The 22735-nt window shown below is 38.0% G+C and overlaps 1 protein-coding gene across 1 annotated transcript in view; it reads right to left on the minus strand.

Moving 5' to 3' along the window:
- DNAH14 (dynein axonemal heavy chain 14) overlaps positions 1-22735 on the minus strand; it is a 361705-nt gene that overhangs the window by 327600 nt on the left and 11370 nt on the right. The window contains exons 3-5 of the mRNA XM_040262849.1: positions 15276-15406; positions 12139-12291; positions 10982-11094 (exon numbers count right to left, since the gene is read on the minus strand). Coding sequence (XP_040118783.1) covers positions 10982-11094; positions 12139-12291; positions 15276-15406 — 397 coding nt within the window. The remainder of the gene's footprint in view (positions 1-10981; positions 11095-12138; positions 12292-15275; positions 15407-22735) is intronic.

Consider the following 22735-nt stretch of genomic DNA (forward strand, 5'->3'; position numbering starts at 1 on the left):
CTTAGTTCCAACATTCAAATAAGTATAAAACCTGTAAAACTACTATTTTCATTAGAGATTCATTTGGTTACTAGTTTTAAAAGAGAATCATACTTCAAGAAGAGTCAAAGGAGTCCAGATGGAGGAGGAGGAGGATGCAGAGTTCACTTTTCACCACAAATGAATCAAAAATATATTTACAAATGAAACAGTTCTCACAGAGCATTTGCTGAACACCTGCAGAGGACTTCAGACACCGAAAGGGACAAGAAAGATCCCCACATAACTGGGTAAGATAAAAGAAAGAAGGGAAAAGGAAAAGGAGGGGAAGTGGATTGGGACCTGTGCTCCTGGGGGGAGCTGAAGGAAAGAAGAGGTTTCAGCATCCAAGAAAGCCCTCTTACTGGTGGGAGGATCAGCTAGGACAGCTTTGAGGGCTTGGAGGAGAGCACAGCAACCAGTCGTGGTGGCAGAACAGAGTGAAACCTACACAGGTTGGAGCCACAGCTCTGCGTGCCCCAGCCCGAGACATGTGGCTGCCAGTGCAGACGAAGCAGTGGTACTGGACCATGGGGTTTGATGAGCAGACCTCGGGAAAGGACTGCTGTTGGCTGTGAGGAGACAGTCAAAGGGGGTGGGGGAGAGTAGCTCTTCAACCAGAAATGCTCACACAGAAAGCCTGCAGAGCCCCAGAAGTGAGATGTCATTGCTGAATGATGCACAAAGGGTAAGGCTGCCATTGCAGCCCCTCTCCCCATGCACGAGCCCGTGCCTCCCTGGACACCAGAAAAGGATCCTGCCGGGGCTGTCTCTCGTGTGCTTGTGACTGCCATGCCCCCCCCCACCCCTCGCCCCTGCACTCCATTGCCACTGGGGCAGGCTCAGATGCTCCAGGGAAGTCTGAGGCACAGATGCCCATAGGTGGTCCTCATGCAGAGGTGGGGCTGAAACCACAGCTGAGACACAGGAGCTGTGAAACTAAGGAAAATGAGCTGAAACCTCTCCCTACAACAGATAGCAGATTTATACCCCTGTGACAGGTTTTATAAACTCAGCACCTGCGGAACATCTGAATGATCAGTGAGTGATCCCATAGCTAAGACAGGTCTAGCTTTAGCAGCAGTGAACTTTGTGGGCACATACACATGGTGGATGGGCTAGTCCAGAGTCTGAGCTGTCCCCATAGTGCCCAGAGGGGGTCCATATCCATGATTACTATAATTCTGAAACCTGAATTCAGTGATCTATGTTGGTGGCCTGTCAAAACACTTTAGAGACACCAGGGCCAATTGCCAGCATACTCACAGTTAGTCTGGGCCAAGAGCAGTGCCAACAACAGTGTAATTTGTGAGTCTGCACAATGGGTCAAAGGTGACATAACAGAACACACCGACAGACAAACAGCTCCAGAGAAGGAATACTCAGTGTCTTCTCTTCAAGTGGGAGTGCTCCAGGTCCACCTACCTCACACACCACAGATGAGAAACACAGCTCAGAAACGGACCTACATGCCTCTACAACAGCTAGGGAGCAGACCCTACCCCTGACACAACATTGACAATCACAGAGCAAAGGGGAGGCCCTCTTAAATATTCAGGCCTGGGTCTGGTCACCACTACATCAGTCACACTTCCATTGAAAGGGATAATGGTATAGACGGAAGAAAGTGGTGGTATATATTTACACTAAAAACAGCCCTTGCATCTAAAAATATTAAACCCATGCAGGCTACACAGAGAAGTTCACATATAAAAAAATACCTAGAAGACAACTGAAAATGAAAACACAACAATCCCAAACCTACAGGATGCAACAAAAGCAGTTCTAAGAGGGAAGTTTACAGCCACACAATCTTACTTTAGGAAACAAGAAAAATCTCAAGTAAACACCTTAAACTTACACCTAAAGCAACTAGAGAAAGAAGAATAAACAAAATCCAGTGTTAGCAGAAGGAAAAAAAACATAAATACAAGATCAGAAATAAATGAAATAAACTAAAAAGTAGAAAAGATCAATGAAATTAAAAACCGTCTCTTTGAAGAGATAAGCAGAACTGATAAACCTTTAGCCAGATTCATCAAGAAAATAAGGAAGAAGGCCCAAATTAATAAAATAAGAAATGGAAAAAGGAGAAACTAACTGACACCACAAAAATACAAAGGATCATAATAAGCTACTATGAAGACCAAAAATGTACAACCTAGAAGAAATGGATAAATTATTAGAAAGGTAAACATCTTCAAAGACTGAATCAGGAAGAAACAGAAACTATGAACAGACCAATCAATTATCAGTGTTGAAACGGAATCAGCAATTTAAAAACTCCAGAAAACTGAGGTCCAGGGCCAGATGGCTACACAGGTGAATTCTACCAAACATTTAGAGAAGAGTTCACACCTGTCCTTCTGAAACTCTTCCAACAAATGACAAAGAAAGGAGTTTCTGAACTCATTCTATGAGACCAGCATCACCTTTGATATTAAAACTAAACAAAGATATCAAAAAGTGAAAATTACAACCCAATGTCACTGATGAACAACAGATGCAAAAATCCTCAACAAAATTCAACAATGTATTAAAAAGCTCATATATCTGATCAAGTGGGATTTATCCCAGGGATGCAAGGATTTTTCCATATCTGCAAATCAATTAATGTGATATTCCACATTAATAAAGAATAAAAACCATATGATCATCTCAACAGATGCAGAAAAAGATTCTGATAATATTCAACAGCCATTTACAATAAATACTCTCCAGAAAATGGGCAGAGAGGGAACCAACTGCAACATAATAAAGACCATATATGACAAATCCACAACTAACATCACAGTCAATGGTGAAAAGCTGAAAGCATTTCATCTAAGATCAGGAAAAAGATACAGATGTCTACTCTTGCCACTTTTATTCAACAGTTTTGGAAGTTCTAGCCATGGCAACCAGAGAAAAAAAGAAATAAAAGGATTCAAATTAGAAAAAAAGAATTAAAACTGTAATTGTTTGCAGATGACATAATGCTATACAAAGAAGATCCTAAAGATACTACCAGAAAATTAGTCAATTCAGTTCAGTTCAGTCGCTCAGTCGTGTCTGACTCTTTGCGACCCCATGAACTGCAGCACACCAAGCCTCCCTGTCTATTACCAACTCCTGGAGTCCACCCAAACCCATGTTCATCAAGTCGGTGATGCCATTCAACCATCTCATCCTCTGTCATCCCTTTCTCCTTCTGCCCTCAATCTTTCCCAATATCAGGGTCTTTACAAATGAGTCAGTTCTTTGCATCAGGTGGCCAAAGTACTGGAGTTTCAGCTTCAACATCAGTCCCTCCAATGAACACCCAGGACTGATCTCCTTTAGGATGGACTGGTTGGATCTCCTTGCAGTCCAAGGGACTCTCAAGAGTCTTCTCCAACACCACAGTTCATGAATGAGTTTAGAAGAGTTGTAAGATACAAAATTAATACACAGAAATCTCCTGCATTTATATATACTAACAATAACCTATCAGAAAATGAAGTTAAGAAAACAATCCCATTTATCATTGCATCAAGGCTTCCCAGGTGGCTCAGCAGTAAAGAATCCACCTGCAGGAGATGCAAGAGATATGGTTTCAACCTCTGGGTCAGGAAGATCCCCTGGAGGAGGAAATGGCAACCCACTCCAATATTCTTGCATGGAAAATCCCATGGATGATAGAGGAGCCTGGCAGGTGATAGTCCAAGCAGTTGTGAAAAATCAGACACAACTAAGTGAGCATGCACACACCATTACATCAAAAAGAATAAAATACCAAGAAGATACCAACTGAAGGAGGCGAAAGACCTGTACTCTAAAACTATAAGAAGCTAATGAAAGAAATTGAAGATGACACAGACAGAAAGATATACTGTGCCCCTAAATTGGAAGAATCAATACTGTCAAAATGACTATAATACTCAAGGAAATCTACAGATTCAATGCAATCTCTACCAAATTACCAATGGCATTTTTTATAAAAGTAGAACAAAAATTTTTAACATTTGTATGGAAACACAAAAGAACCCAAAAAGCAACACAAGCTTTTGAGAAAAAATAACAGATCTGGAGGACTCATGTTCCCTGACTTTACACTATACTATTATACAAAACTACAATATTCAAAATAAAAAACAGAAACATAGATCAGTGGAACAGTATAAAGAGCTCAGAAATAACTCAAGTACTCAAAGTCAATTAATCTATAATAAAGAGGCAAGAATTTATAATGGAGAAAAGATAGACTCTTCAATAAGTGATACTCAGCAAACTGGACAGCTGCATGTAAAAGAAATAAATTAGAACATTTTCTAACACCATATACAAATATAATAGATTAAAGAACTAAAGTTAAGACCATATACCAAAGAACTACCAGAGGAAAAGAAGACATAAACAGGACATTCTTTGACAGAAATTACAGCAATTGCTTTTAGATACACTTCCTAAAGAAAAGGAAATAAAAGCAAAAGTAAACAAATGAGACCTAATTAAACTTAAAAGGTTTTGCATGCAAAGGAAACCACTGACAAAACAAAAGGAGAACCTACTGAATGGGAGAAAATATTTGCCAATGATATGACCGATCAAGGAATTTAATATCCAACATATATAAACAACTATACATCTCAACATCAAAGAAAATATTAAAGAACAGTCAGAAGAATTGAACACTTTTCCAAAGAGGAAATGCAGACAGCCAATGGGCACATGAAAAGATGCTCAACATTGCTAATGATCAGGGAACTGCAAATCAAAAACACAATGAGATTTTTCTCTCATATCTGTCAGAAGTGCTATCATCAAAAACAACATGTGGAACAAATGTTGGCAAGGATATGGAGAAAAGAGAGCCCTTGTATACTGTTTATGGGAATGTAAATTGATACAACCACCATGGAAAAGTGCGGAGGTCCCTCAAAACGGTAAAAAGAGATCTACCACATGACCACTGTTGATTACATATCTGAAAAAACAAAAACATTAATTCAGCAAGATACAGGCACCTCACTGTTCATAGCAGCATTATTTACAATTGTGAAATCATGGCAGCAAACTCAGGGTCCACTAACAGATGAATGGATAAAAAAGATGTGGATTACACTTCAACACACACACACACACACACACACACACACACACAATGGACTACTATTCAGTCATAAAAAAGTATTAAATTTTGTCATTTGCAGCAACATGCATGGACTTGGAAGCCATTAAGCTACATAAAATGTCAGACAAAGAAAGACAAACACTCTATAATGTCACTTATATATGGAATCTATATAACCCACTAGTGAATATAACAAAAAAGAAGACGACTCACAGGTACAGAGAATGAACTGTATGAAATATTGGCTACCAGTAGGGAGGTAGCAATATAGGGGTTGGGGAGTAGAGGTACGAACTATCGCATGTAAGATAGGCTCTAGATGTACTGTACAACACTGAGAACACAGTCGATATTTTTAACAATTGTAAATGGAAAACAACCTTTAAAAATTGCATAAAAATATAAAAATTTAAAAATCTAAGGTAATACATGTCATTTTGATATTATTTAATCCTTATGTTTTTAAAAGCTCAAAGAATCTACATCAAAAGGAATGGAAGTTCCCCTAGTGATTATTCATCATCCTTAGTTTTCACACATGAAATAAACATGTTCAATTGTCAAAAAATTTCCCTTAACTTCTCTAAATGAACACTGCCACCTATTTTATGCACTTGTAAAACTAATCTAGTACTTTATCACAATCTCAGTAGTTTTTCCATCTTGATGAAAACAATCATTCTTAAACAAACACTGAAATGTGATTCTTATTTGTCAAAGTGAGATTTCTGATGTAGTTGATGAGTCAGTGGGGAGGCAAAATGGCAGGGCTAGGAGTGCCCAGGAGACAAATAGCCAGCCAGTCTTAGTGACATCATTGGCTGATTTTGAATCAAAGAAGACAGACTGGAGCTATCTGAGCAGTTCAAAAAGAATCTGGCGATGTCGTTCAAACAGAAATGGCCTGAGGCCTTGGAAAGCCAAAATGCTTCAGACAAATCTAGCAATTTGACCTTAAATCAGGCTCCAAGGACACATAAAAAAGATCTTATCTCACTCTAATCCAGACAGATAGAGTCATGGTACCTCAAGATGCTAGAAGACCCCTGGAAACCCAGATGAATCATAGGGGAACCCACTGATAGTAAAATGAGTATATGCACCAAGCCATATAAATTAATACTTCAGTTTCATGAGGTAAAAAGGCAATAATGATGCTAAAGTCATCATTGCACTGTATACACAGCATCACCAGCCTAAGTCATTACTGTTTTCATATTTATCTTTTTTTTCTATTTGAAACATAACTTATTACAGTATTAGTGATTTAAAAAAATGTCAAAAATCAAAATAAAAAAATCAAATGAACCCAGAAGTTTAAAGTTGACTAAAACTTAACATATTTTTCTTAACATCAATAAAGAAAACCAATCATTTTAACTGTGGACTTATTAATGCCAAATGTCATATAAAAAGATGATTCTTATCCCAGTTCCAACTGGATAACCAAATTCTAATCAATGAAAATTATTTAAGGCATAACAGACTCTGAGGATTTATTACAAGGCAAGGATAACAGTAATGGAGAAGGAAATGGCAACCCACTCCAGTATTCTTGCCTGGAGAATCCCATGCACAGAGGAACCTGATGGGTTACAGTCTCTGGGGTTGCAGAGAGTCAGACTCGACTTAGAGAATAAACAACAAGGATAACAGTGGAAAGTTCAACACTGACAGTTTAAATAAATAGATATAGAAAGTAATGCCCCATATAATATCATAAACTAATAAATCTAGAATCAGAAACTTCTAGCTTCACTAACAGTACCTAATACAGGGAAGCAACTATTATACATATTCTTGAAAAGAAGCTTCTCAGAACTGTTAATCATCTCCACTGTATGTAGCTTCGGTTTCAAACAGTAACAAAATCAGCTTCATTTTCTGCCAACCTCTTCAATGCTTCAGGGACATCATTACTACCTTTGACTATACATTAAACTTATTCCTGACCAAAAACTGTTGAACTTGCTATATTGTCTGCCTGGAACTCCTTTCTCTCAAGACCCCACATGGAAGTCTCCTCTACACCACATAGAGGTCTCTACCTAAAAACATCTCTGACAATCCTATCTAAAGTAGCAACACACTCATACACACACATCTCTGTTTTATTATCTTTCTACTCCTTATCACTATCTGAAATTATCTTATTTACTTATTCAATATCTACCTTCCTCCATTAGAATATAAATTCTATAGGTAAAGAGACATTGCATATTTTTTCCCAATTGGATCTGCAGTGCCCAAACAGAAAAACAGAGCAAATACATAAAAAATACTTGTTCACTACATGAATAACTTCTCTGCCATAAGATCCATTCACTTCTCTTACAGAAAAGTTACCAGGTTCTTAGTTATTTCAACTATTTACTATGTTAAGTGTAGCTATTTAAAATATTATCTATTTATTTTCTTAGCACACAGTAAAATGCACAAAAAAGGAAAACATTAAAGATGAAACAAAATTTTATAAAACTAGATATACACACTGAAAAATCAGCATTCTGGGACTACTTTGTGAAAGTAGTACTATTCTGTTCAAAGAGCCGCAGGAATCCTGGTATCATGTAATGTAATATGTAATTTAATGTAACTAGTTGTTGCTCAGTCACTTAGTTGTTTCTATTTGTGATCCCATGGACTGCAGCATGCCGGGCTTCCCCGTCCTTCACATCTGCCAGGGCTTGCTCAAACTCATGTCCATTGAGTCGGTGATGCCATCCAACCATCTTGTCCTCTGTCATTCCCTTCTCCTCCTGCCTTCTATCTTTCCCAGCATTAGGGTCTTTTCCAATGAGCTGGCTCTTCTCATCAGATGGCTAAATTATTGAAACTTCAGCTTAGCTACAGTGCTTCCAATGAATATTCAGGGTTGATCTCCTTTAGGATTGACTGGTTTGATCTCCTTTATTCTCAAAGAGTCTTCTCCAACACCACAGTTCAAAAGCATCAATTCTTCAGCGCTCAGCCATCTTGATGGTCCAACTCTCACATCCATACACGACTACTGAAAAAACCATAGCTTTGACTATACAGACTTTTGTTGCCAAAGTAAAATCTCTGCTTTTTCATAGGCTGTCTAGGTTTGTCATGGAGCTTCCCTGGTGGCTCACACCGTAAAGAATCTGCTTGCAATGCAGGAGACCCAGGTTTGATCCCTGGATTGGGACAATACCCTGGAGAAGGAAATGGCAACCCACTTCAGTATTCTCACCTGGAGAATCCCATGGATGGAGAAGCCTGGTGGGCTACGGTGCACAGAGTTGCAGAGAGTTGTACATGACTGAAGTGACTTTGCATGCAGCAGGTTTGTCCTAGCTTTTCTTCCAAGCTATCACTGGAGCTATCACTGGAGCAGGGAATGGCAAACGACTTCAACATTCTTGTCTTGAGAACCCCATGAACAGTATGAAAAGGCAAAAAGATATGACACAGAAAGATGAACTCCCCAAGTTGGTAGGTGCCCAATATGCTACTGGAGAAGAGTGGAAAAACAGCTTCAGAAGGAATGAAAATGCTGAGCCAAAGCCAAAACAATGACCAGTTGTGGATGTGTCTAGTGGTGAAAGTAAAACCGGATGCTGTAAAGAACATATTGCACGGGAACCTACAAGGTTATATCCATGAATCAAGGTAAACTGGAAGTGGTCAAACAGGAGATGGTAAGAGTGAAGACTGACATTTTAGGAATCAGTGAATTAAAATGGACTGGAATGGATGAATTTAATTCAGGTGACTATTATATCTACTACTGTGGGCAAGAATCCCTTAGAAGAAATGGAGAAGCCCTCAGAGTCAACAACGGAGTCCAAATGCAGTACTTGGGTGCAATTTTAAAAATGACAGAATGATCTCTGTTCGTTTCCAAGGCAAACCATTCAATATCACAGTAATTCAAGTCTATGCCCCAACCACTAATGTTGAAGAAGCTGAACAGTTCTATGAAGACCTATAAGATCTTCTAGAACTAACACCAAAAAAAGATGTCCTTTTCATCATAGGGGACTGGAATGCAAAAGTAGGAAGTCAAGAGATACCTGAAGTAACAGGAAAGTTTGGCCTTGGAGTACAAAATGAAGCAGGGCAGAGACTAACAGAGTTTTGCTAAGAGAACGCCCTGGTCATAGCAGACACCCTCTTCCCACAACACAAGAGAAGACTCTACACATGGACATCACCAGATGGTCAATACCAAAATCAGACTGATTATATTCTTTGCAGCCGAAGATGGAGAAGCTCTATACAGTCAGCAAAAACAAGACCGGGAGCTGACTGTGCTCAGATCATGAATTCCTAATTGCAAAATTAAGACTACAACTGAAGTAGGGAAAACCACTAGGCCATTCAGGTATGACCTAAATCAAATCCCTTATGATTATACGGTGGAAGTGACAAATAGATTCAAGGGATTAGATCTGACAGACAGAGTGCCTGAAGAACTATGGACAGAGGTTTGTAACAGTGCACAGGAGGCCGTGATCAAAACCATCCTCAAGATAAAAAAATGCAAAACGGTTGCCTGAGGAGGTCTTACAATTAGCTGAGAAAAGCAGAGAAGCTAAAGGCAAAGGAGAAAAGGAAAGATATACCCATTTGAGTGCAGAGTTCCAAAGAACAGCAAGGAGAGACAAGAAAGCTTTCCTAAGTGAACAATATCAAAGAAATAGAGAAAAACAATAGAAATGGAAAGACTAGAGAACACTTCAAGAAAATTAGAGATACCAAGGGAACATTTCATGCAAAGATGGGCACAATAAAGGAGAGAGATGGTATGGACCTAACAGAAGCAGAAGATATCAAGAAGAGGTGGCAACAATACACAGAAGAACTATACAAAAAAGAGCTTAACAACCCAGATAACCATGATGGCGTGATCACTCACCTAGAGCCAGACATCCTGGAAGTCAGGTAGGCCTTAGGAAGCACTACTACAAACACAGCTAGTGAAGGTGATGGAATTCCAGCTGAGCTATTTCAAATCCTAAAAGATACTGCTGCTGAAGTGCCACACTCAATATGCCAGCAAATTTGGAAAACTCAGCAGTGATCATAGTACTGAAAAAGGTTAGTTTTCATTCCAATCCCAAAGAAAGGCAATGCCAAATGTAACTTGTAACTAGATAAATTTTTAAATGATCTTAAATTAAAAAGCTCCCCACCTCCCTAATTCTGTTTTACTTTCCTTCATACCATTTCATTTCCACCTGACATGTTACGTTTTCATGTGTTCTTTTTATTATTTCTCATGCACTATAATCTGGGCTTCCCTGGTGACTCAGACAGTAAAGAATTTGCCTGCAATGTGGGAGACCCAGGTTGGATCCATCAGTTGGGAAGATCCCCTGGGGAAAGAAATGACAACTCACTCCAGTATTCTTGCTTGGAGAATTCCATGGAAGAGGAACCCAGAGGGCTACAGTCCATGGAGTCACAAAGAGTCATACATGACTGAGCGACTAACACAAATACACACACACTAATATCTACATTCTTTGAGAGTAAGACAATTGCTTTGTTTCTTCAATACGTTATTCCCAGCATCTAGAATAATGTCTGGTTCTTAGCAGACTTTCATAAATATTCATTTAATGAATAAATGCATGAAAATCAAAAGGTAAGTTAATTATAATTTAAGTTTGCTTGAATATAAAATATCTTTTTCTTAAAGTATTTATCCAAAAGGTTAAGATTTTAATAGTTAAATGAGTACATTTCTCTTATCTAAAAAATTATTATAATATACACTATTTCCTCAATAATTCCCCATGTATATTGCATTACTGTAGTAGAACCCAGATGTTATCCAGGCAATTGCAATTTCACCAGGATCACACTACAAATAATTGGTTTCATGTTCATTCATCTCACCGAAAATTGGAAAATATCTTGAATTGCTGTAATAAATAGTAACATCTTCTTTCTAGTAGCCATTCCAAAGTAGGTATAAGTTCTATTTCTTCTTTACCACCTATTTTAGTAACCTGCATATATAAAAGACAAAACATGACTCAACTTTCTTAAAAAACCATGCACTATATTCAAGAAATTACAAAAAAGCTGTATTTGGCTCAAAGCTAGTTGCCCTTATGGTAAGTTTTTCTATATCTGACCTCTGCCACTTCATCTACACTCAAATTTGATTTTGCTTCACAAATAACTATTACTTTGAATCTCATAATTTTTACATTTTCTATAAAATATTTATGAACTTAATTTTAACTACATGGATGCAATAGTTTCTAAGTGCATAATAATCCCAATCTCCAGATAATCCCATTTTGACATTCAAAAAACAAGATATGATTCCTCTCTTCCCAAGAGTATCCTCCCCCATCTAAATGTAATATTTTCTTAAATTTCTTTTATAAATAAATGTTGCCTATATCAGCACATATGCATTTATGTGCATGTTTTTGTTTATATAGAAGTTGTTCATTCCACTTTCAGTTGATACTACATGTTTGAGGTGTTTCCATATCTGCACAGTCTACTTCATTTAGCTATGGTCCTGCCCATGTACATGGAAGAGTTTAGTTAGGAGAATGAAAGGGCAGAAAAAGTCAGATAGACATTAAACAAATGATGGAAACAAATTAATTGTGTACTTACAACTTGTGATAAATATCAAAGTTTTCTCTAAGAGTATAATAGGGAAATTTCTAGATCTGGGAATGAAGTTTCTGAAAAATCTGAAAAAACACTCTACTTTTATTATTACAATACTTACTATGCCAGCAAATGCCTGTTTTCTAGTTCTTCCTTCAATAAATTACACTAAATATTAAAAAAGCACCTGAGAGGTAAAAAAAAATTCTTAAAATTGAATCCTCAAACATACAATTCTACAAAAAAGAAAAAAAGTCACTATTAAATAACTCTCTAAGGAGGCTCTTAAATATAAATTGTTACTCAAATGACCAAGTTTGTCTGAAACCCCAAAAGATGAATTTGTCCAATTATGTTATAAAATGAATAAATTTTCCATTATGATTCTGAAATTTTTAAAAATCCCTTGTAAATATTACCTTTGAGATAAATGAAGCAGTAATAATCCAAAATTCTTTGCAATGTCTAGCTCGGTGGGCAGAGACTACATAAAGATCATATGGATTATAAAAAGCTTTAGAATTTTTTCGAAGGAGGCAATATATAAATTCTCCATCATCTTTCAAAGGTTCCTGAGGTTGAAAAAAATGTAATTAACTTGACAACTTTAAGTAATAAAATGGTTAAACAGATTATTCAATAAGCTGAAACAATTTTAACATAGATTAAAATAAGAAGGGAACTCAAAGTCAATGCTCTGTGACAACCTCAAGGGATGGGGTGGGAAAGGAAGTGGGGAGTGTTCAACAGGGAGGGGACACGTGCATGCCTATAGTCGATTCATTCTGATGTACGGCAGAAACTACCACAGTATTGTAAAGCAATTATCGTCAAATTAAAAACAAATAAATAAAAAAGAATAGTATCACTGAATGAAGCTAACATGAAATCGTGTCTACGCAACAAAGCTCAATAAAATCACTCTTCTTAAAGATTGAAGGTATTTAATTTTCATTCTTATACATAATGTGGTGATAAAACATCCATGAAAATTGATCTATATACTTACTAACATATGCTTATTAACCTGAAGAACTTGATGATACACCTAGTTTTCACATCTCTTAAATTTGAGAGTAAAGCTTGATCATTTTAATCTCATTTAAATTTATATAGAAATTAATTATTTTGAGAAGTTAGGTAATTTGAGAAAAGTCATAAAGTCAGGAAGTAGCAAAGTAAGGATTTGAATACAACTCTGAGTCTAAATCCACATTCTGAGCTATTGCAATATACTAAACATCACTTCCTTACTTACCTGGCATTATTGAAAAATCAGTTATTCTACATTAAGAAAAAGTTTTAAATGAAATTTATTTATTTCAGTTTTGAAACTTTTAATTTTGCTGACAAAAATTCTGCATGAAAGTTAATCAGTCTTTTTTAAAAGGTAAATTTTATTATAAAAAGCATTTAGTAACTGAACAATTTCTAACTACTATAATTTAAAATCTTAGATTCAATTTTACTTTAAAAAATGTTTTTCTTCCTTGAAGACACTCTTCTTCTCAATTGTCTCAGCTGTTTTTTTTTTCCTTCTTCTTCTTCTTATTTTGACGTCTGATAGAAAACGGCAACCCACTCCAGTGTTCTTGCCTAGAGAATCCCATGGACGGAGGAGCCTGGTGGGCTACAGTCCACGGGTCGCAGAGAGTCGGACACGACTAAGCGACTTCACTTTATTATGTCTTTCATAGAGATTATGGTCGGAGAAGGCAATGGCACCCCACTCCAATGCTCTTGCCTGGGGAATCCCATGGACGGAGGAGCCTGGTGGGCTGCAGTCCATGGGGTCGCTAGGAGTCGGGCACGACTGAATGACTTCACTTTCGCTTTTCACTTTCATGCATTGGAGAAGGAAATGGCAACCCACTCCAGTACTCTTGCCTGGAGAATCCCAGAGACAGAGGAGCCTAGTGGGCTGCCGTCTATGGGGTCGCACAGAGTCGGACACGACTGAAGCGACTTAGCAGTAGCAGCAGCATAATGTGCTCTTAAAAACCTTAATAAACAACCTTAAAAACTGTAAGTAAAATGAAATCATAAACTCTGGGTGATGACTTATATAGTACATGAACTTTTTTATAGTTATTTGACTACTTGAGGCATTTCGACTCTAAATTACATCTCCAAAAAGTTAAGGTTACTAGAAATTTAGTGTAGACACAATTGTTCTAAGTGGATCATATATGTAATTAAATAATCAGAAGCAAAATAATATTCCAATTATTCTTTTTCAATTAAAAACAAGTGTTACTTTTTATATTCTCAATTCTTTCTCCATATACAAATGAAACATATCTTATCAGAGAGTCCATAGAGAGCTTATGATAGTAAACTCATGTACAGCTATGTTTTTTTAAACTACCATGCCCACTCTCTGCCAGATACCATGCCACAAGCATTATCTCATTGAATTTTCATAGCTTTCTACAGTAAGCTCTACTATCTCCACTTCAAGGTCCAAGATACTAAAGCTCAGGGAAGTTAGGGACTTGCCCAAAATAACATAATGAGTGTATAGAGATTCAAAACTAGGTGAATCTGATTCCATCATGCATGTATTTTATATTAATGCTGCCTCTGAATAATAATCAAAAGACCATTTATCCTCATGGGAACAATCTAGAGCAAGGATCAGAAAACTATGGCTAAGTCCAGATATCCAGTTCTTAAATAATTTTTTTTAAATTCAGCCATGCTCATTTGTTTATATACTATCATTACTGTTCCACTACAATGACAGAATTAAGTAACTAGAACAGAAATCATATAGTCTGAAAAGCTTAAAATATTTATTATCTGGGTCTTTCCAAATAAATTTTGCTGACCCTTGGTCTAGAACAGTAGTTCTCAACTGTGCATCAGAATCACCCAGATAGCTTAATAAAATACAGATGTCTGGGCTCCAACTTTAGAGTTTTAGATTCAGAAGGTCAAGGGTGAAGATGAAAATACATGTTTCTAATATTCTGCAAGCTGTTTCTGATGCTGCTTGTCTGGGGGTTGCACTTTGAGAATTCCTGAACTAAAAGTAGGAAGAGATGATCCTATTCCATCTTAGATCACCTGTCATAAAGGAGGTCACAGGAGGAAGATCTTACTTCTAATCATAGCTTCTACCTTTAGTCATGTGACCTTGGACAAGATAAAATCTCTCTGAGGAGGCTGCTGGGTAAGAAAAAAATACAAAAGGTAAGAAAATAGAGGAGACAGAAAATCAGTACCAGGAGTAGGAGAGTAAGAAAGATAGAATGCTACAAAGTATTAATACATCAGGATTTCTTTGTAAATCACAAAAAACTAATCAACAGGAACACAAGAGTAGATTCAAAATTCAGGGAGATGTCTTATCTGTTCATCAGTCTTTAAATAAGTGAAATGAAGTTACATCAAACATTTTTCGTAAGCAATTACCATAAAACAATGATTGCAATTTGATTAATGTAATGATATCTGATTTTGATAGAATATCTAAAATGAAGGAAACAAAGATTTACATATAGCTTTTAAATTTTAATTTTTATACTAAAAACTGAATAAAATAGAATAATACCTTTAGAAGTATCTTCTGAGTTGCAGTTTTGAAACATCTGTATTCCAAACTGTGCTGTGGTAATACTGTTTGCCAACCAAGTTTTTCTCTTAGTCTAATAATATGACATATCACATCATCATCATTTGGTACTAGTTTAGAAGGTAAAAAATCCAATATAAGTGCAAATATGGACATTACTTAAGGATAATGTTAAATATTTATACATAGAGAAAAATTTTAATGGTAACATACTTAAAATTTACACAAACATTATATAATTGAAAGAAAATCCAGATTAAAATTCAATCTTAACAGCAGCTAGAAAGGAGGAATAATATTTTTCTGTTTAAGAAAGTATTTCAAAAGACAATTCCACAATTACACAGACAATTAGCAAGAGAAGATACCAGGAACAGGAGCTAGTTGGAGTGTTTTCTTAGGTGGAGGCAACAGGATCAGAAAAGTTGGGATGACTAAGTGAGATGGAAAGAATTCTTCCTAGAATTCATCCAACAGACACCTCTCAGACCTTATACTTCTTGAAATCTTAGCAGCTGACAATTCTCTTTTTCTTGAAACATTCTCTTTTCTTGGTTTTTATTCACCATGCTTTATATATTGTTCTCTTAGCACTTAAAAGCCACACTGACAAAACTTACAATGCTAAGAAGTAGTTCAAGATATCTGGTCCTCCAGAAATCACACAATTTCTTTGCTAGGAATTAAATGATACTTCAGCTATTGTATTAAACAGTGTTGGGACTAGAATATGGCATATCGTGACCCTAAAAATAACCATTCCTCTTATAATATTTTGTTCCCTAGGCACATAACTTATTTTACCCTAGTCTGAGCCTTGTAAGTTGCTTATACATGGAAATACATTAATAATAAGAATACCTTGTATCTAACATTAGGTATAAAACAGAGAAAAGGAGGCACTGAAAATTAGTAAGGAGATGACACAAATTATGTATGTCCATACTTAGATATGAACATATTATATGTATCCGTAGAAACCAAAGTAATGTGGTGTTGGAATAGGAAAAGCAAAAGAGGTCAGTAGAACAGATTCAGTTCAGCTCAGTTGCTCAGTCGTGTCCAACTCTTTGCAACCCCATGAACCGCAGCACGCCAGGCCTCCCTGTCCATCACCAACTTCTGGAGTCCACCCAAACCCATGTCCACTGAGTTGGTGATGCCATCCAACCATCTCATCCTCTGTCGTCCCCTTCTCCTCCTGTCCTCAACCTTTTCCAGGATCAGGGTCTTTTCAAATGAGTCAGCTCTTTGCATCAGGTGGCCAAAATATTGGAGTTTCAGCTTCAACATCAGTCCTTCCAACGAACGTTCAGAACTAATCTCCTTAGGATGGACTGGTTGAATGTTCTTGCAGCCCAGGGGACTCTCAAGAGTCTTTTCCAACACCACAATTCAAAAACATCAATTCTTTGGTGCTCAGCTTTCTTTATAGTCCAACTCTCACATCTATACATGACCACTGGAAAAACTACAGCCTTGAGTAGACAGACCTTTGTTGACAAAGTAATGTCTCTGCTTTTTAATATGCTATCTAGGTTGGTCATAACTTTCCTTCCAAGGAGTAAGCGTCTTTTAATTTTATGGCTGCAATCACCATCTGCAGTGATTTTGGAGTGCAGAAAAATAAAGTCAGCCACTGTTTCCACTGTTTCCCCATCTATTTGCTATGAAGTGATGGGACCAGATGCCATGATCTTCATTTTCTGAATGCTGAACTTTAAGCCAACTTTTTCACTCTCCTCTTTCACTTTCATCAAGAGGCTCTTTAGTTCTTCTTCACTTTCTGCCATAAGGGTGGTGTCATCTGCATATCTGAGGTTACTGATATTTCTCCCAGCAATCTTGATTCCAGCTTGTGCTTCCTCCAGCCCAGCGTTTCTCATGATGTACTCTGCATATAAGTTAAATAAGCAGGGTGACTATATACAGCCTTGATGTATTCCTTTTCCTATTTGGAACCAGTCTGTTGTTCCATGTCCAGTTTTAACTGTTGCTTCCTGACCTACATACAGGTTTCTCAAGAGGCAGGTCAGTTCGTCTGGTAGAACAGATTAGAGTAGACATAAAACTGCCGGGGTCCAGCCCCCACAGGATCCAGGGAAACCCGAATGAGGAACGGCGTCGGCAATTGATTTAGAGAGAGATAAGGAAAGAATGTTGAACATAAGAAAATAGAGGAGAGAAAGAGGCTGATATTCCTTGGTTTACATAGAAAGCCAATAAAACTCTGAGACAAGAAGTTTGCCCTGTTCACGGAGGCCAGAGGTGCCCTCCCGGTCTCCCGAGGGAGTGAAGACTCAGAACGTCTTCCCATTCAGGTCTTAGAAACTCGGGCAGATAAGTGAATGCAGGGAGCCCCTATGCTCCAAGGGATCAGCCTGAAAAAGAGGGAGAGGGAGAGAGAGAGGAAAAAAAAGAAGAAAAAACACGGGGTGACCAAGCTGCTTCAGTGAGCGAGGCCCAAAAGCTTTATTTTTCAAAAGGTACTTTTATACCTTGCCTTATACACAGAGGGAAATGAAGGATGCAAGGTCAAACAGAGTCAGCCCAACATTCCAGCAGTTTTGCCCTTATCGAAACCAGGATTTTTCTGCATACCTTTCCCACAAATGATGTTGTGTACAGTATCTTCTGGCCTTGGAGGCCTGTGAACATTTTATGACCCTCTTTTGATAAAGGCTGCTCAACCAGAAAACTTATTTTCCCTCAAAGTGTTTTTTCTTTATATTTCTAATCTATGTCAGCCTCAGAAAATGCCAAACAGAGTTACGTTTTTCACAAAGCAAAGGTGCAGTGAGTTACAAGAAAGAACCAATTAGCTCAAAACTCTGATACGGTTAAATTCAAGGCTACACTTGTTTTTCTAGCATTCTCACTATGTTAACTAATGCATTCCCAGGTGCACAGTGGATAAGAGATATGGGAACCTAGCAACAAGCATTGGCCCAATAATGAAATCCTACATAAGCACTATTCTAATAACTTTTAACTCTTTCAAAAGCTCTATGTTTTAGGCTTTCTGTGCCTCTCACAGTTGGGAGGCTGTAAATAATCACATGCGTAGCTGTAAGAGTCTGGATATACCTGCCGAGCAAGCCAGAACACTAACAGAGGGGGTTTGATTTGAAATATTCCTCTCATGTCCAGGAGACTTATTAGCTATAGCCCTAAGTTGATTTTCTCCAGAGAAAGATGGTCAGGGTTAGCCCCCTGTTAATGTCAGAGGAGTTGGTGAAAGTCATGAAATAGTAAAACAGACAGATTCTGGTTTGGGGGTAGATGCTTGAGAAAGCCTAGGGAGCCCCTTGAGTTCTGAAGCCTTGCTTAACAGTTCTCTTCCACATGAACTTTGTCATGGGTGGGATTTCCCATGGTGGTTCCCGGCATAAAACCGTTTATAAAAGACAGCCTAGTATAGTCAGAGCTTTGGTTTTTCCAGTAGTCATGTATGGATGTGAAAGATGGACCATAAAGAAAGTTGAGCACTGAAGGATTGATGCTTTTGAATCGTGATGTTGGAGAAGACTCTTGAGATTCCCTTGGATAGCAAGGAGATCCAACCAGTCAATCCTAAAGGAAATCAACCTTGAACGTTCATTGGAAGGATGAGCTGAAGCTGAAGCTCCAATATTTTGGCCACCTGATGGGCTTACTGGAAAAGACCCCGATGCTGGGGAAAACTGAGCGGAGGAGGAGAAGGGAGTGACAAGGGATGAGATGGTTGGATGGTATCACAGACTCAATGGACATGAGTTTGAGGAGGCTCTGCGTGTTGGTGATGGACAGAGAAGCACGTTGTGCTGCAGTCCATGGAGTCACAAAGAGTTGAACATGACTGAGCAACTGAACAACATTCAGTAAAAAAAGGTGTTATTTCAAATGAATGGAGGAATTATTATAAATTATAATGAAAAATGGTTAGCCATTTGGAAAAATATGAGGTTATATGTAAGCATAAATTATAGATGGATTAGAGAAGTAAATGCTGAAAGGCAAATTATAGATGTGTTAGAAGAAAACATGTGAGACCACATCTATAAACTTGGGGTAGTGAAAGTTTCTTGGAAAATAATCAAAGCATGTTAAAAAGAAAACAATAATAAATTTGACTTCCACAAATAGCAATTTACATAGGAAAAGCCATCATAAACAAAATTAAAATATAATTAACATACTGACAGAAAATGTTTATAACCTGTATAAGACTAGAGATTAATATATCAAATATTTAAAGACTTCTGCCCAATCAATAAGAAATAAACATTTTGATAAAAAGATGAGCAAAGAATTTATAGGAAAAGACAAATGGCCAGTAAAAAATGTTCAACTTTATTAGTAAATCTAGGAGTTGTTCTCACCAATCAGACCAGCAGAAAATTAAAAGTTGGGATATCAACTGCTGACAAAAGTAATCCTTTTATGCAAGAATGTAAAAGTATAAATTAATATACTCATTATTGATGGTGATTTGGCTGATTTAATAGATTTAATAGAGATTGTTGGGAAATGGAAGTAATTTAGGACAAATAAAGAATAATGATTTTCCAGAATATGTAGTAAGTTTAAAGAATATCTTTCAAAAAGCTGGGAATAGTGTCTTTCTAATAAGAGTCAGATTTAATGAAAAAAAATCATAGATATTTACTAAAAACAGACACTATATTATATATTCAACATTGGAGGGTGATGCACTTCCCTAAGTGTGCTAGGTATATAGTCTAATCCAAGACAGTAATTCTTTATCTCAGAAAAATGAGGAGACTGGTCTATATCCACCTTCAAGGTCAGTTAAGAATATAGGGAGTTCTGGCTTAAGATGAGGAAGATGCTGAACCTCTTCCCATGGACACATCTAAATTTGGAGCAATTTCTTCTAAATGACTGATACATGTGAAACAATTTCCTCTGAAAATTTCCTTTGGCAGAGAAATAACAACATATTGGACAAAGGAGAAGACAGCCACGTTAAAGTGGGTAGAGAGGCTGAGATAACAATCTTGTCCAAAACACCACTCCTGGCACAGCAACCTAAAACCCACAACCCAAAATCTGAAACTCAAAATCTGAAGCATTTCCCTGAAAAGCAAAGGTTTTGAATCCCACATTGGGCACCCCAACTTTAAGACCTGCTCCTATGGGATGAGCACCTCCCAGCCCCCCCGCAAAATCTAGATTTGAAAACTGGCAAGGTTTGTGTCCACAAGACCCACAAAAGTGTAGTGATATGAGAAATGGCTCTTAAAGGGTTTGTGCACTGGACTCACCCATGCAGAAACATAGCTCAGAGGCAGCTGATCACACTCAGACTTTAAGGGAAAGAGGTTCATTTGCATGTATTAAAGGGCTGGCCTGAGAGGCAGGCATCTAATTTAACGCACACATTAAGAGCCTGCTGGAACACTTTCCAGGGACAGAGACTGGTGGACACCTTCTCTAGACTCTTCCTCTGCTTGCCCTAGCTGTCAGGCACCATTTGGGGACCCTCCCTTTGACCCATTACAGACAGTGATCACCTCTGCCACACTCCAGAGTACCAGTATCTCCCAGAGGAGAGGCCTTACATGCTTCTGGTGCCCTAATTTTTAAAGCTACTATGCAGGGGATGCCTTTTGATCATCTGGCTCTGGAGGCTAAAGGGAGCCTGAGTTCCTGGTTCCATGGGGGCTGTAAAGATCAAAGAGACAGCTTTTGGCTGGCTACTACCCCTAAGGCATTACACAGACAGCAGACTGAAACACATGCTCAGTTTCTCTATGAAAGAGGTCCATTTGCTTTTCAGGAGCTTTGGCCTGAGAGGCAGGTTTCTGGTTTGATACATGTCTAGTGGCCTAAGGAAGTGCTCTCAGGAAGTGCTCTCTCTCTGCCTTGCTCTACCTGTGGGTATCTCCCAAACAAGAGTTGACAACTTGTCAGGCACCCCAGTTTTCACAGCTGCTGCCAGGAGACATCTCTACATGGCCTGGGATCATGTGTCCAGCAGAGCTATGCCCATGGAGCCCACAGGACTATAACCAATAGGAAAAGTGTTCTTAAACAGCTACCACCTCCAGAGCACATCAAGAGGCAACAGACCCAGGAGCTCAGCCTCCACAGCTCACTATTGCCTCCCAGAAGTGAGTTTACACACTAGTGGGGGCCTCAATTATCGTGACTACCATGCAGGAACAACTCCAGATCACCTGTCTCTGGTAGCCCATGGTACATACACTTGTAGTCTCATATATCTGAATATTTTAAGAACTGCTTCCTGAGAGTCTGGCTTTCAATCAGCCTAAAATTAGGTTCTGACTGAGATGCTCCCCTCTGGACTGACAGGTCTTGACACAGCTTCAAATACTTGGAACTATTAAAAACATAATAGGCTGCTTGGACAATCACAAAGATTTGAGAGGCAACCAAGATCTAGGGCAGGGTTGAACAACAAGGTGTATTTCCTACATGAGGCCACTATTTCAAGACACGGAGACGTGGTTGTTTCATCTAATACACAGAAACCAAAACAGAAAGTCAATAAAAATGAAGAAACAGAGGACTACACTTCAAATAAAATAAATCCCCAGGAAAAATCTTAATAAATTGGAGATAAATAATTTACCTGAAAAAGAGTTCAGAGTAATGGCCATAAAGATCCTCACCAAATCAGAAGAATCAATGAATACAGTGAGAACTTCAGCAAAGAGAAAGAAAATATAAGTAACAAACTGAAGTCACATAGATTTAAGGGATTAGATCTGATACAGCGTGCCTGAAGAACTATGGACGGAGGTTCATGACATTGTACAGGAGGCAGTGATCAAGACCATCCCCAAGAAAAAGAAATGCAAAAAGGCAAAATAGTTGTCTGATGAGGCCTTACAAATAGCTGAGAGAAGAAGAGAAGCTAAAGGCAAAGGAGAAAAGGAAACAAACGCCCATTTGAATGCAGAGTTCCAAAGTATAGCAAGGAGAGAGAAGAAAGCCTTCCTCAGAGATCAATGCAAAGAAATAGAGAAAAACAATAGAATGGGAAAAACTAGACAGAGATCTCTTCAAAAAAATTATATACACCAAGGGAACATTTCATGCAAAGATGAGCACAATAAAGGACAGAAATGGTATGGACCTCACAGAAACAGAAGATATTAAGAAGAGGTGGCAAGAATATACAGAAGAACTATACAAAAAAGATCTTCATGACCCAGATAAACACAATGGTGTGATCACTCACCTAGAGCCAGACATTCTGGAGTGCAAAGTTGAGTAGGCCTTAGGAAGCATCACAATGGACAAAGCTAGGGGACGTGATGGAATTCTGGTTGAGCTATTTCAAATCCTAAAAGATGATGCTCTGAAAGTGCTACACTCAATATGCCAGCAAATTTGGAAAACTAAGCAGTAGCCACAAAACTGGAAAAGGTCAGCTTTCATTCCGATCCCAAAGAAAGGCAACGCCAAAG

This window comes from Oryx dammah, unplaced genomic scaffold, assembly GCF_014754425.2.
Source record: "Oryx dammah isolate SB20612 unplaced genomic scaffold, SCBI_Odam_1.1 HiC_scaffold_21, whole genome shotgun sequence".
Taxonomy (NCBI): domain Eukaryota; kingdom Metazoa; phylum Chordata; class Mammalia; order Artiodactyla; family Bovidae; genus Oryx; species Oryx dammah.